The sequence below is a fragment of the Rhodofomes roseus genome (genome assembly GCF_022264815.1).
Source record: "Rhodofomes roseus strain CIRM-BRFM 1785 chromosome Unknown C8Q71scaffold_17, whole genome shotgun sequence".
In the NCBI taxonomy this organism is placed as follows: Eukaryota; Fungi; Basidiomycota; class Agaricomycetes; order Polyporales; family Fomitopsidaceae; genus Rhodofomes; species Rhodofomes roseus.
In genome coordinates, this window is record NW_025952973.1 from 219,022 (window position 1) to 232,208 (window position 13,187).

At 58.9% G+C, this 13,187-nt stretch overlaps 7 protein-coding genes across 7 annotated transcripts; 4 read left to right on the plus strand and 3 right to left on the minus strand.

Moving 5' to 3' along the window:
- Positions 1 to 1,192: 1,192 nt before the first annotated feature.
- C8Q71DRAFT_712203 (Prefoldin beta-like protein) lies at positions 1,193 to 1,732 on the minus strand (the record flags this gene model as incomplete). Its single annotated transcript, XM_047920845.1, has 4 exons — positions 1,193 to 1,297; positions 1,346 to 1,478; positions 1,535 to 1,625; positions 1,678 to 1,732. The coding sequence occupies 4 exons, from the start codon at positions 1,730 to 1,732 to the stop codon at positions 1,193 to 1,195; spliced, it is 384 nt and encodes a 127-aa protein (XP_047776429.1).
- A 201-nt stretch (positions 1,733 to 1,933) lies between these two features.
- Positions 1,934 to 3,044, plus strand: C8Q71DRAFT_798054 (NADH-quinone oxidoreductase; the record flags this gene model as incomplete). The annotated part of the gene is made up of 6 exons (XM_047925793.1): positions 1,934 to 2,255; positions 2,311 to 2,448; positions 2,508 to 2,600; positions 2,664 to 2,735; positions 2,848 to 2,958; positions 3,025 to 3,044. The coding sequence occupies 6 exons, from the start codon at positions 1,934 to 1,936 to the stop codon at positions 3,042 to 3,044; spliced, it is 756 nt and encodes a 251-aa protein (XP_047776430.1).
- Positions 3,045 to 4,332: 1,288 nt separating this feature from the next.
- Positions 4,333 to 5,265, plus strand: C8Q71DRAFT_859992 (uncharacterized protein; the record flags this gene model as incomplete). The annotated part of the gene is made up of 2 exons (XM_047927730.1): positions 4,333 to 4,385; positions 4,449 to 5,265. 2 exons carry the CDS (start codon positions 4,333 to 4,335, stop codon positions 5,263 to 5,265), a joined length of 870 nt encoding a protein of 289 aa, XP_047776431.1.
- Positions 5,266 to 5,788: 523 nt separating this feature from the next.
- On the minus strand, positions 5,789 to 7,638 carry C8Q71DRAFT_712387 (uncharacterized protein; the record flags this gene model as incomplete). The annotated part of the gene is made up of 3 exons (XM_047920853.1): positions 5,789 to 7,217; positions 7,282 to 7,352; positions 7,405 to 7,638. 3 exons carry the CDS (start codon positions 7,636 to 7,638, stop codon positions 5,789 to 5,791), a joined length of 1,734 nt encoding a protein of 577 aa, XP_047776432.1.
- A 551-nt stretch (positions 7,639 to 8,189) lies between these two features.
- C8Q71DRAFT_772189 (GRIM-19) lies at positions 8,190 to 9,157 on the plus strand. The gene is made up of 4 exons (XM_047924398.1): positions 8,190 to 8,313; positions 8,368 to 8,601; positions 8,784 to 8,925; positions 9,024 to 9,157. The coding sequence occupies exons 2-4, from the start codon at positions 8,456 to 8,458 to the stop codon at positions 9,084 to 9,086; spliced, it is 351 nt and encodes a 116-aa protein (XP_047776433.1). The 5' UTR covers positions 8,190 to 8,313; positions 8,368 to 8,455; the 3' UTR covers positions 9,087 to 9,157.
- An 845-nt stretch (positions 9,158 to 10,002) lies between these two features.
- C8Q71DRAFT_859995 (uncharacterized protein) lies at positions 10,003 to 11,933 on the plus strand (the record flags this gene model as incomplete). The annotated part of the gene is made up of 4 exons (XM_047927731.1): positions 10,003 to 10,999; positions 11,062 to 11,234; positions 11,300 to 11,620; positions 11,688 to 11,933. The coding sequence occupies 4 exons, from the start codon at positions 10,003 to 10,005 to the stop codon at positions 11,931 to 11,933; spliced, it is 1,737 nt and encodes a 578-aa protein (XP_047776434.1).
- Positions 11,934 to 11,963: 30 nt separating this feature from the next.
- Positions 11,964 to 13,064, minus strand: C8Q71DRAFT_171367 (acyl-CoA N-acyltransferase). The gene is made up of 4 exons (XM_047916742.1): positions 12,819 to 13,064; positions 12,496 to 12,759; positions 12,407 to 12,425; positions 11,964 to 12,326 (listed from the first exon to the last, which is right to left on the minus strand). The coding sequence occupies exons 1-4, from the start codon at positions 12,959 to 12,961 to the stop codon at positions 12,258 to 12,260; spliced, it is 495 nt and encodes a 164-aa protein (XP_047776435.1). The 5' UTR covers positions 12,962 to 13,064; the 3' UTR covers positions 11,964 to 12,257.
- Between the last annotated feature and the right edge of the window lie 123 nt (positions 13,065 to 13,187).

Below are 13,187 nucleotides of genomic sequence, written 5' to 3' on the forward strand. Positions count from 1 at the left end.
AGGCACGACAATTTGACAAACTCACCCGAGCTAGTGAATGTGTCGGAGGCAGCGGGAGGAACGGCGGAGGTGGGTAGGGTCGTGGACTCGCTCACAAACGTGTCCGACCGAGCCGAAGTTGTAGCGTCGGCGCTCCGCGATGATACTGCGGCGGCAGTGCTGGACTGAGCGGACGCTGCACCTCCTGTAGTGCCCACCTTGCCTCCAGTCTCGGAGGCATGAGCGGTGTTTGTAGTGGCCGAGGAATCGTCACCGGAGGACGACTGTTTGCCCTCCGAAGGTTCCGCCAGGGCACCAAAAGGCTTGACACCGGCGCCGAAGATCGCGTAGGGAGAGGTCGAATCAGCTTCGGGCTGAAGCAACTGCGTAAAACCAACTGTTCAACGTTCATGAGTTAGCTGCGCCGTCTTCCTCGCACACAATGCCGTTCACGTACAATCCACCGGAGTCGGAGCCGCCGCCACAAAGACCGCAAGCGAGAGGACGAGCCACAAGCACTTCTCAATTGCGAAGACCATTGTAGAGAGCGAATGTCATGAAAAAGGAGTGACTGCAAGCCTGTCGAAACAAAAAGACAGGGAGTGCCAGTAGGCTCGCCCTCGGGGGAAAAGTGAAGAACGGAGAGCAGTGCAAGCTGTGAGAAGAATGGCCTCGAGCGCGCGCGTTGCTACAGACGCGATCGAGCATACACGTGGGTCCGGTTCCGTGCCTCGCGGATTTGATGCGCCCACAAACCAAAATGAACGACGGCTTCGGAACGGAACAGTGCTCGAGCTCTGCTCAAGCTCAAGCTCAACATTGGCAATGCCTGCGTCGAGTGTGCAAGGCCTCCCTGCAAAGGACGACTACACGCTCAGGCGGGGCAAGTCTTGAGTCGGGTGAAGTGCACATGAACCAACCACACGGACACCACATGCATGCATGATGGTCTCAATGGAGGAATGGTACACGGCGACAGAACGCATGGTCAAAGAGCAGCATCATGATATAATATACATCGTCGATTCTTCTCCCGCAGCCCTGACCGCTTACCTCGCGCTCGCAGGGCGCCGTTCGCATCCCATAACTCAAGTCCGTAGCTATCGGAATATAATTGTTCGTGAGGATGACCGCTGAGACTTTACTCTTCATGAGCACTCACCCAAGCTACAGAGCTGCACGGTCGACTACTATCCTCCTTCAATCGCAATCATCACGCCGCAGATGCAGGCCGGATGTTGTACTCGCGCTTGAACGATTCGAGTTCCTCTTCCTTGCTTTTATACTGTTCGGCGAGACTGGAGACCACTTTCAGAATCTAAAGGATCTCAGTTTAGCATTATCATGAGGAGACGGGTGCACGCACCCCATCCTTGTTTGTTTGTAGCGCAGGCACAACATCTTGAACAGTCCTCTCCACCAACACTCCGCCTACCAACCGGAAGCACTTGCGATCGGGCCCCTCTGCGAGTGCCTCATCTAATGTCGACAGTACGAGCCTGAGGTTTCGCGGTCAGGGCCAATGCAAAAAGTAGTATGACTCAAAGCGACGTACGCATGCTCCTCTGCTTCTTGCTCTAGCTCACCGATCTTGCCAGCCAGCGTCTGGAGTTCATTCTGCAATCGGTTATAATTTTGCTGGATCTCTAGCCAGTTTCAGCGCGGGAATGCACTCCGGATGTCGCGGAACACGCGTACCCTGAGTTGAAGGGGGAGCAGGCTTGGACTTGGACTTGGACTTTGTGGCGGACATGGTGGACGGAGAGTCGGCCGTAAAATGAGAGATCCTGGCACGGTGATTGGTCGGCATCATAGCCCGGCACAACCCGGCTGCTCGAGCTTGGGCGTCTAGCTCCAGCCTGGCGTCGACTTGCCCCGTCGCCGCTGAACACATCGCTGACAGACCGCCCGTCGCTGCCCTCGCAGTCGACCACCACCATCCTTGCTCTTACCCATGACCCTTCTTCGTGCTCTCGTGGCTGCAGGCCCGTCCGCCCGCGTCGTCGCGACCCGCGTTGCGACCCCGCGCACCTCTGCGCTGCTGGCTCGTCGCCTCATTTCTACAACACCCTGCCGCCATGCTGTCGACCCCAACCTGAAGCGGACGGAGCCAGGAGACTACCTGCCTGACCCAGTTGCGCCTCGCTCACCGGGCATCAAGACCGCTATGCTTTCTGCTGCTGACGAGCCGGGGAAGGACTTCGACCCCTACAAGGACGGCCCGAGTGCCATTGACAAAGCCGTCCACCTCTTCTTCTTCACCGAGATTATTAGAGGTGCGTCATAGATGTGCGAGTTGCTCTCCTAGGCGGGACTGAACCCTGTGCCCAGGCATGTGGATCGTTTTGGAGCAGGTCTTCAGACCACCGTACACGATCATGTATCCATTTGAGAAGGGCCCCCTATCCCCTCGCTTCCGTGGAGAGCATGCTCTGAGGAGATACCCGAGCGGCGAAGAGCGATGTATTGGTAAGTTTGGTCCTGTTATCCGCTATTCAGTCCAACTCATATCTACGTCTGGGGACCAGCCTGCAAGCTTTGCGAGGCCATCTGTCCGGCGCAGGCCATCACCATCGAGAGTGAAGCGCGGTTGGATGGCTCGAGGCGGACTACTCGTTATGGTGCGTAGTGGACACTTCTGACCGCAAGGTTGCTCACAGCAACTGAATCTCTCGTGTCTGCAGACATTGACATGACGAAGTGCATCTACTGCGGCTTCTGTCAGGAGGCTTGTCCCGTGGACGCGATCGTAGAGAGTGCGTCCCGCTTCTGTTTGATTCTTCTCGCATTTTTGCTGATTCATTGTCCTGCCATCCATCATCGTGTCGGATATCATCCCTTTCTGCCGACGCGATTTGACGTTTCTAGCGCAAAACCAGGAGTTCTCGACCGAGACCCGCGAGGAGCTGATGTACAACAAAGAAAAGCTCCTTGCGAACGGCGACGCAGCGGAGGCAGAGATCGCAGCTAACCTGCAAGGTACGCTCATTCCCATCGCGTTCATCATGTGGGAAAGCGCAAGCTGATGGGGCCCGCCTGTTGCAGCGGACCACGTTTATCGGTGAGGAGACAGCTGAGGCCGGTGTGGGTAAGCGCAGGAAGCGTGGGACGGAGGCCGCCGCAGAGAGATTGTCGTTCTCGAAGTCCGCCTTGCCTCTTGGTGTACATATCCTGTCAACGGAACGTTCGCGTGTCCTCACATGCTCGAGAATAGATTGACCTTGTGACTGGGCCCAACCGCCGGCACGGGAGAACGGTATGTGTCCAGCCTCTACTATCGTGTCCTTGCTCGACTCGGAGCGATGCGCGGGTGGAGCTGCCTCTGGCGCCCTCCAGAGGTTCTACAGAGCACAGGCGCCCAGCCGAGCATGGTCTAGTGGGTGCGCGGCCGGCACGGTATTTGTCTGCGGCGTGGCCTTCGCGGACATCGTTTTCAGTCGACCATCTCCATATCGAGCTAGCTCTCCTCTCCTGCTGGCTCGAACCAGCTTGGCGCCCGATTGTTCGCCTCCAGCGATTCCAGCGAAGATCGATATCCAGGAAGTCGAGGCCAGATGAACTCTATTCGACCTCCTGATCAAGATGACGCAGCGGATCGGCGGAAAGCCTGCGAGGCGTGGCCACGGTGAGGCTACCAAACGTCCCCCACACCCGCCCCCTCCCTGCCAGCGCTCCGAGGGCGTCTGCGCGGGTCGGTGAGACGACGTCGAGGCGGTCTACACGGCCCCTGTCGAGCGTCGAGGATACACGAGGCTACCAAAGGCTAGCGCAACTGATCCATCGCGCGGGGCGCGGGCGGTCTGGCGCGTAGCGGGTTTGCTTCCGGGCGCGACGCGGGGGGCCGACCATGCCCGCGATTCGTGCCGATTGTCTTCACCCGCGCGTACGTCCGCATTTGTCCATCTCGTTTTCCTCTTTGATCCTCCTCTTATCGAGTTCCCCCGAGGGCTTGTATGGCAGCGGTTCGGAATCGGACCGCGGACGGGGGCAGATTTGAGTTACGTCCTAGCCCCTATTCACTCGCCGATTGCACTCCTGACCTATCCCGAGTGTATTCTTGCCGTCGCTTAGCTCCCTGGATGCAAATTCCAGCGGCCAAATAAGAACCCGCGTACTAAGTCCAGGGTCGTCGAGGTAGGCACTGTGGATACAGTTCATCCATGGGTGCGGTTCGAACTTTGATTCCGAGGCGAGCAGTTCTCGTACTCATCGGACCGCTGGATTTCTCATGATCCGCCAACCGCAGACCTGACGGATCGCGGGTGCTTCAGTCCAAATCGAAACAACTATTCAAAATGATCCGTCAGCCTCACAGCATGGCGCCCCACTTCTTGTATGATTCTCAAACCTGCTATGGATCCCGAACTTGGCAGCGCCTACGCTAGCAGCGCTGCGCCTAGCCCCAGGTAAGCATGCGTAGTTCGCGGTCTCGTGAAAGCCGCCAGGCTGACTGGGTTAAGGGCATTTAGACGAGCCTCATCCAGACGGGGCGCTCGCACACCGCGTTCGGGACGGAGCACTCCAGCGAGGAGTGTCAGGCGTCCTGTGCAGCCCAAAGACGAGCTAGATATCGGAGAGATCGACAAGGCTCGTCGACCAGATCATCGGCCCGCCGAGCCAGTGCTCCGTCCGCCCAAACATGCTTCGCCCCACCTTCGACGCCTTGCAGGCAGTCGCAAACAGGCACAGTCAAGAGGCAACCGTGCCCCGACCGCGCTAGCGCTATCTAGCCGCACGCCACCTCCGTCACCGGCTAGGGTGTTACTGAGGAAGGCACAGAAGGTCGTCGAGGCGGACGCAGCAATGTTTGGGAAGCGCCCGACCATAATGGATGTGATACTCAACGCGAGAGCACCGGTGACCGCATACAGCGAGGACATTGTCATGGAAGCCTTGGAACGCAGCGAAGCCGCATTTCCAGCGATGCATGACTTTGATTTCGATGACAGCGATGGAGTGGAGCAGTACTGGGCGGTCCAGGCCATGATGTGGCGAGGGCACGACGAAGACGACTCGGAACCACGACCTCCGGACTGGAACAGATACCAAGAGTCAGCAGAGCGGTCTACGGCATCGTGGCCGTCGGGTGCAGAAGAAGACGCGTCGTCGCAGTCCGACGCGCAGTCATCGTACGCGTATGGACCACCCGTATCACCGGGTGGTCTTGCTACCTGCAACAGGACACCTCGTCACGGTGTCCACGAGGCTGACATGTCTCCACCGGCATTGCGTCCATCGGATGGATGCTCTTACCCAGACATTGTCCATGTAGACTGCGGATCATGATTGTGGGTGACTCTTTGATTGACCACCCGGGAGCGTTGGCCTGCTTTGCGGACTCCGTCATCACCGTACTGTATTATCATGTAATGTGTCACGTTCATGGACAGTGACTTGAATAATCTATCTTACTATTAGCACCCACCGAGTACCAATCATCCCATGACACACCGTAAGTAGATCGCAGTTCAGATCCCGGAGAATGGAGGACATCTTGACTCAATTGCAAACTATGTGTGGGCAAATACAATCTTCGCGGCACCATCATGCCATGGCGCATGTTTTTCTGGCCGCCACAGACAGCACAGCTTCTCGGTCAAACACGTCCTGCATATGTGACTGCATTTGCATATACGAAAGCACGATGAACTGCGCACCAAAATCCAAGAAAGTAATGTACTATACAGACGGGTCAACTACACCCGAAATCAATGGGAAACGCACTATGAAAGAAGCAGGTGCCATGAAGCTGTACACAATAGGAGGCTTAGAAGTCACTAGCGTCCTAGATTGAGCGAAGAGGCTATGACTATGCGTCCTCATCCATCCGGTCGTTTGCAGATTCGCTGTCATTGGCATTGCCCTCATCAACAGAGGGCCTTCTTCTCTTACCTGCACCGCCGTCAGGCAACGGATTATCCTGACCCGAAGATGCGCGCCCACCTGCGCCTGGCGAACGGATCTCGCCACCATACTCCTCATTCGCCTCTATCTCGCCGCGGAATCGCCTCCTGGCATCCGCAGATGCGGCGGACATCTCCCCAGCATTACCCCGCACTGTCGCACCAGAAGCGCGCTCGTCGAATGCAGGGTCCCGTTCGATCCCGAGTAAGTTCGACACGCGCGGCCGCGCTCTATCCGCGTCGTATTGAATGGATTGACCAGAGTCAGGGCGCGAAGGGGCCCTGCTTCCTCCATTTCCGGGGCCAGAATTAGGGCTGCCAGAACGCGAGTCTCCATGCGCCATCGCCGGCGCCACACGCCCGTTGTCGCGCATGTACGCGATGCTGTCTTCCTCCTGCTCTTCCAATTCGAGGCGTTGGCGATAGGCGAGCTCCCTCTCGCGCTCGCGCTCGCGGTCACGCTCGAGCTCCCGTTCGTACTCGCGTTGCTCCCATTCGCGCTGCGACAGTTCGCGGTCACGGTGGATGTTGGCGCCCGGGCCGACGCGCTGGTGGTTATGAATGCGTCCGGTACTGCGGTCAGAACCGCGCGTGCTTGCGGGCGAATGGGAGTGCGGTGACGTGGGCATGTTCTGCGTCGGGATCTGGACATGAGGATGCGGTAGCTGGTGGCCGTGCGCGTGGGCCATTTCGTGGAGGTCGTGTCTCCTCGATCTGTCACCATGGACTTCTGCGCCTGCCACAGGAGGGCTGCGGCCGTGGATGGCAGGTCCCTGAGGCACCACATCGATCCTAGAGTTCAGCGAATCTAGATCTGGGCGAGCCGAATTGGAACGCGAGTGGTGGGAAGAGCCGCCGTGTGAGTGAGATTGTGGGTGGACGTGTCCGTGGGCCTGGGCAAGTGGGTATGGACCGCCGTGATGCTCGCTGATAGGAGGTGCGATGTTGGGAACACCCTCCGCCGAAACTGGGATCACAGGTATCATAGGCGGCAATTGGCGGTCGGGGTCATAGCCAGGTCCGGAGTCATGTCTGAATCCATAAACAAGTGGAATCCCATGCGGTGGTTGCACCGGTCTCGCTTCCTGTCCCGGTGGTGGATGCGGAAGGATGTCCTCAATTGCGACAACTCTGCCATCTGGCCCCAGAACCATCCGGGCATCCGGGCGAGTTCGCATGTACTCTGCGATGGCAGGGTCATTAGGATCTATGAAGCGTGCGTGGTCCGGAGGGAGCGGTGGCTGTTGATGGAAGATGGGGTCCTGTTCGGGTGGTAGGTCTTGCGTGTGCCGTCCGGGAGTCGGAGGCACTGCAGCTAGTCGCTCGTACAGAATGCTGAGGAATGCACCAGACGCAGTTTACGATACGGTTCAACGATACACGCGCCGCAGTGACTCACGCTCTTTCAAGGTTCATACGACGTATGTTTTTCTTCGCGAGAAGCAGTTTGAAGTACAGCCTGTCATTGTCCTGGAAAGGCAGTTGATGAATGCAGAAGATGGACGCAACGCATGCCACTCACCCCCTCAATTTCCTTCACCGTCCTCTTCAGATCTTTGTACTTGGCATGGTACTTCGCATCCTCCACGCTGGCAGTGATGCCACCGGGGTAGTTCTTGGACCGCATCTTCGCCTGAAAAGCGGGGTTTGCGAGGACGGTCGGGGGATGGTAGAGCGATGCGAGCTCCATCTGTTGGCTATGCTGGGATGGGAGGGCATGCGCGTAGGAAGGGCCGGGGGACGGGTGGCGGGACATGGTGGTGGCGGGAACAGTGCCGTGCGCGGCGGGACGCCTGTCTTTCGAGCACAGCTGTCATGTTTGGCCGGCGTTGAATCCGGTTCCAGTAAACTCCCCCCTTTAGACGCTCATTCGGCTGTCCCCGGCTGGCAGGCACCTTCAGGAGTGGCGTCCGCCGTCAGTTGCATCGCGCAGGCCACGATGCTCGCAAATAGCATTCGATGCTGCGCGCAAATTCGCACCAGAGTCAGCTTAGGGAGGTATGACTCGCGCAGGGAATATTTGGGTGATATATGGCCACAGTACAAGTCACCAAATGTCGAACCGTCTACATGGTCCGCAGGAGATGTGGAAAGCGAACTTGATAGCAAAGTCCATCCGAAGCAGATGCATTCTCAGGAATGCCACTGATACTCTGATAGATGACCAAGCCTCCCGTCAGATGGCGGGGGATTCGGAAAGACGTGCGGATTTACGACACAGGCCTGCGGTGCTCGCCGACATGCACCTCCCAGAATGGAAGGAGGCAACATTGCCACGTGGGTGACATCAGGCCCGGAGGTGTTCAAGGCGTTTGACTTGCATTCGACCATCCTCATCCACCACACGCTAGTCACCGACATCACCGCCGCGCACGGGTGAGCCACGCTCAGTGTCAGAAGTCTGAGTCACTTCCGAACAGCTTCTGCAAGAGTGAGTACATTCTCTGCATTCGTGGCAAATGGAAGAACTCACAGTCGCATGCAGTGTCGGCACCATACAGACAGTACGCCTATTGTTCGCTGCTTTTGCGAGAGGGTTGACGTACATACCTGTGCTCCACGTACGCAGGGACATGCCCCCGCCAGGGGGGTTCGACGCAATCAAGTACAAGCGCAATCTGCCGTTGCGCGGGCCCAGTGGTATCGTCATCCTCGGCGGTGTGACGGCGCTGTGCGCGTACGGTTTCTACCGTGTCGGAAAGGGCAACTTGGAGAAGAGGTGCGTGGAAACTCAGTCGGGATATGAGGGGTCAGGCGGACGGAAAACGTGTGCAATATGGGCCCGCTCGCTGCGGAACGTGGCCCCGTTTGGATCCGACCGCACGATTCCCTTATCAATGCGCCCGCCCTATTTGGCTACATGAGTGCGCGAGATGGGCTCAGTGCTGATGTGTTGCGCAGAGAGCTACAGAGAGAGAAGGTGTGGTCCCGCATCCACCTGGTGCCACTGCTGCTGGCCGAGGGGGACCGCGATGCGTACCGACGTCAGCAGGCAGCATTGGAGCGCGAGAAGGAGATCATGAAGGACGTGCCGGGCTGGGAGGTGAGTGTATCACTTGATGGAGGTGACGAGAGCTGGATGGCTGATTGTTATCGCCCTCGGTACGCTCGCGACCCCTGTTCGCGTCGGGTGGATGACAGGCGGGCAAAAGCGTCTACAACAACCCAAAATACCGGTCTGGGGAGTGGGTTGTGGTTCTCTGATGGTAGTACCATTTCTGTACTTGCTTCTGCAGCAATCGTATCGGGCGATAATAAGCTTCCATTCAGCAGTACATGATCAGTTGTCTGGCCTGGAGAATGGGCACGGTGACCGGAGGACGAGCGGGCTCATCCGCTAGGCTGCGATTGGCTGGCGGGGGACAATGGGAGCCTGGAGACCGGGTGCCGGGACGGGGCTGCCATTCTGGGTGTTCGCACGGTGCCCGACGGACCGATGCGGCGGCCTGTTTAGGGCAAGCCCCCGGGGCGGCACGGGCGGCGACGGGGCGGGAGTGGTATCTGCGTGGCAGCGGGCGGCTGTCGACAGTACTCGCCATACCAGGACATACCACCTGCGCACACCGCCCTGCGTCCGTAGGCTCCTGCGTAGTCTGTTTCGCCTCTGTCGCCCGTCGAGTCGCCCGCCTGTCGCCCACCAGCCCACGTCTCCTTCAGTCATAGCCCCGCGCCCATCTGATAGTCTGCCAGCGTGCGCCCCGCTGCCATCTCCCCGCTGCCCTCCTCCGTGCCCGTCACGCGGCGTCGTATCGCCCGGCGATCCACCCTTGTCTCGGCCCCCTCTCGTGCCTATTCCTGGACGGCACACCGGCCCAAACAGGCATCCGTCACCGAAGTCTGACTGTCCGAGGTTCCGCTGCTTCGACTGGCCGCTGATTCCTCCGAGTCAGTTGAGGTACCGCGATCGCATATGGCAGCACCCATTCGAAGGCCGCTCGCGCTTCTCTGCCGAGACCCTCTGATTCACCCACTTAAATTCGCCCCCCGCCCAGCCCTCCCCGCCTCGACGGCCGCTCGCCTCTGTCATACTCGCCCTTCCCCGACCACCCCGCCCTATATAAGGGCGCGTCACCTCTCTGCTGCCCCGCTTGCCTCCCCCCTTCCGTCCCCCTCCCCGCCCATGCCCGCCATACGCGAGCACGACTACGACAGGGACTCCGTGTCCATTGCCATTGCCGCCGCGGACATGTCCATCCGCGATCGCTCTCCCATGTTCGCCTTCGACGATCCTGCCCACTTCGACTCCGACAACATGATCTTCGACTTCGACGACGTGCGCGCGTACGAACCAAAGTCGCCCTTCGTCTGGGACCCGGCCAACGACTTCACCATGTCGTCCTCCGTGCCGTTCCCTGGCTCCCCCGACTCTACATCCAGTCAATTAGACCCCCTGGCGCCCTATTTGCCTCCGGCTGATCGACGATTTGGTCCCGAGGCGCTCGGTGGTCAGACGGACGCGACCTCCTCAACGCCTGACTTCAATGAGAGCGCGCTCTACGCGAACTGGCTCGCCGACCCCGACCCACACGCGTACCACTCGTCGGCGGTTCCGATCCCGATCCCGATCCCGAGTCACCACGCGCTCTCGTCGCCCCCTGTGCACTCACCATATGCCGCGTACAGCGACAGTTCCTCCGTCTTCCCAGACGTGTCGGTGTTCTCACCGCAGACCGCCTACGCCGCTCTACAGCCACTGCCGCGGTCATACACGCCCGAAGACACCATCATGACGGACGCCCTCCGGAGCGACGCGCACGCCCCGATGACCCCGCCAGAGGCATTCAAGCCCGCGTGGGCGATGCAGCTGTGGGACTCGCCCGGCGCGCAGTCCGCTGCGCTCTCTCCACTCGCGGCTGTGCCCTTCCCACCTTTTCCCGACGACGCTTACGCGACACAGCGGCAACGGGTCAGTTCGCGCCGTGGGATCACACCCGTCACGCAGCTGTTCCAATCGTCGTCCGCTCCCTCGGTATCTCACGCCCGCCCGCCGCCTCTTTCCCGCGGGTACAGCCGCCGCGCGGATTCGATCAGCGAACACGACGACGCCACCATCCGGAAGAAGAAGCGTGCTGGCTCTGAGGAAGACACTCTCCCGGTGGAGAAACGAGCGGAGACCCGTAAGCTCGTGCTGCTTCCACGTCGCACGTATTCAGTTACTGACTGCGGCGCGTTAATTTAGCACCGCTCAAGTCGACACTTCGGCCCCCTAAGCTCGCGCCTTCTGCTTGGCAGCTGTATTTCACCGATTGGATTGCGCGTCACCAGGCATCCAGCTCGAAGAAGCTGAACGTCGCGCAAGCGGCCAAGGAGGCTGGGCAAGAGTACGCCAAGCTGAGCGATGCTGAGAAAGAGGTACGGTGCAGTTCCTGGCATGACCTATGACGCAGTTCACTGACTAGACACGATCGACACTGCAGCCGTACAAGCGCCGATCTCAGGAGGCGAAGGATATCCGCGAGCGCGAGCTTGCTGCATACATGAAGACGCTCACGCCCGAGGACATCAAACGCGAGAACGCGTACCGGACCGCGCAGCGTCGGGCGGGCAAGTCACGTAAGGGCAATATCAAGGACCCGAACGCACCGAAGAAGCCGCTGAGCGCGTATTTCATGTTCTTGCAGCGGATTCGGTCGGATCCCGAATTGGTTAAGGAGGTTTTTGGTGATGAAACCGAGACGACAAAGCAGAGCGTCCTGGCCGCAGGAAAGTGGCGCTCAATGACCGATGAGGAACGAAAGGTGGGTGTCAGCACGAATTTGTGACAGTTGGCTATCAGTTGATTAATCATGTCACCGTGTCATACAGCCGTTCCTCGCGCAAGCCGAGCAGGAGAAGCTGGAATACGAATCCGCCAGAAAGCTTTACGAGGAGGGCACAATCGGGTACGGAACAAGTATCAACTTCAGTATCCTGCCCAGTAGCTCTATCAATGCGATGCCGTTCCCGAGAAGCGCGTTGCGACAGCCGAAGCAGGAACCCCTCAGCTCGGAGAGTGAAAGCGACGGCTTCACTACGGACGATGGCCCCGATCTGCCGACGCGTCGCTCATGAACGGCTCTCCGGACGGCGGTGACTTTATCTTCTTGCATGACATTCACTTTCTCTTCTTTCACTACTGCGCGGAGGGTTCGCATTCCAGCCGGTGTCCGTCCCATATACCTTCTTGATGATAGGGACACCAAATAGAGTGTGTTCTCTGTCCATTATGCTCTTGCTTGCACTACTTTATGACCTTCGATCAATTACGGACTTGACATGTACATTTCTGTAGCAACATACCCCACACCCCCCTATGCTGTATTGCTAGCTCTCCCCTCCGTCGAGCTCTGTGCATACCTCACGACACCTTACGACGCCAAATACACGCGTGGCACCTCAATCTGATGATGACAAGCGAGCGACCATCAACTGATGAGGAGCACCCTCTTCGTCGAATTCTTCCCCCTAAACAATGGGCGAGAGATAGAAATGAGATGGGCCGGCGGAGAAATGGTAGTACGTAGATGGCAAGCAAGGACACGTACTTCGGGCGAGTATCCAAATCTTTGTGGCGCATGTCAAATAGTTAGCGGCCTATTTCAACACGGCACGCGAATACGGCATGCGGGCTCACTTTGCATAGAAAGCCTTCACAGGGATCTGGGAATGGCATTTTATTGTGACGGAGTCATGTTGACCGGACTGCTTCGCGTCGCGCTTCACATGGTCATGCAACGCCAAGACGAGCGCACGCCCGAAGCGGTACTGGCGGTAGTCCTTGAGCACGGCCAGTCGGCTCAGCTTGTAGTAGTTATCGTGCTTCGTGCAGCGTATGGTGCCGACTGGCTTCAGCGACGGCAGGAGGCGCAGAAGGATGTGGGTTGCGGTGGAATCGAGGCTAGGATGGTCCAGAACGCGAGTCGGACACACGCGGCTGATGTGTAGTGGTAGACGGACTCATCGATCTCGGTGTCGAGCGGGAACTGCTGCTCGTGGTGGAAGACGTCGATGCGGACGTCGTAGCACTCTTGGCGGAGCTCGTCGCGGCCGGGCTCACCCACGCGGGGCACGATGACTATCTCGTGTTGAGGGGCGTCCATCTGCGTCCAAGACTGCTGTGACGATGAGCCAGCCGACGCGTCGAGGAGGGCGGGAGGAGGCGCGAGCGATGTACGGCTGGAGTGGGCGGGAAAGGGACCGGGCGCGTCTCGGCACGGTCACGTCGTGTAGACGCCGGCATACAACCCCGGGCACGTGCCATTGCGTCCTACGCTCACGAATTTCTCCAGCACTTGCATGTCGTGGTCCACAACATCCTACCCTACG

Coding starts and splice junctions, on each gene's coding strand:
- C8Q71DRAFT_171367 (XM_047916742.1), bottom strand. CDS start 12,961: ATGGACGCCCCTCAACACGAGATAGTCATCGTGCCCCGCGTGGGTGAG. Junction 12,760..12,818: donor CTCGACACCGAGATCGATGA/GTCCGTCTACCA, acceptor GGACCATCCTAG/CCTCGATTCCACCGCAACCC.
- C8Q71DRAFT_772189 (XM_047924398.1), top strand. CDS start 8,456: ATGCCCCCGCCAGGGGGGTTCGACGCAATCAAGTACAAGCGCAATCTG. Junction 8,602..8,783: donor AAGGGCAACTTGGAGAAGAG/GTGCGTGGAAAC, acceptor TGTGTTGCGCAG/AGAGCTACAGAGAGAGAAGG. Junction 8,926..9,023: donor AGGACGTGCCGGGCTGGGAG/GTGAGTGTATCA, acceptor GGTGGATGACAG/GCGGGCAAAAGCGTCTACAA.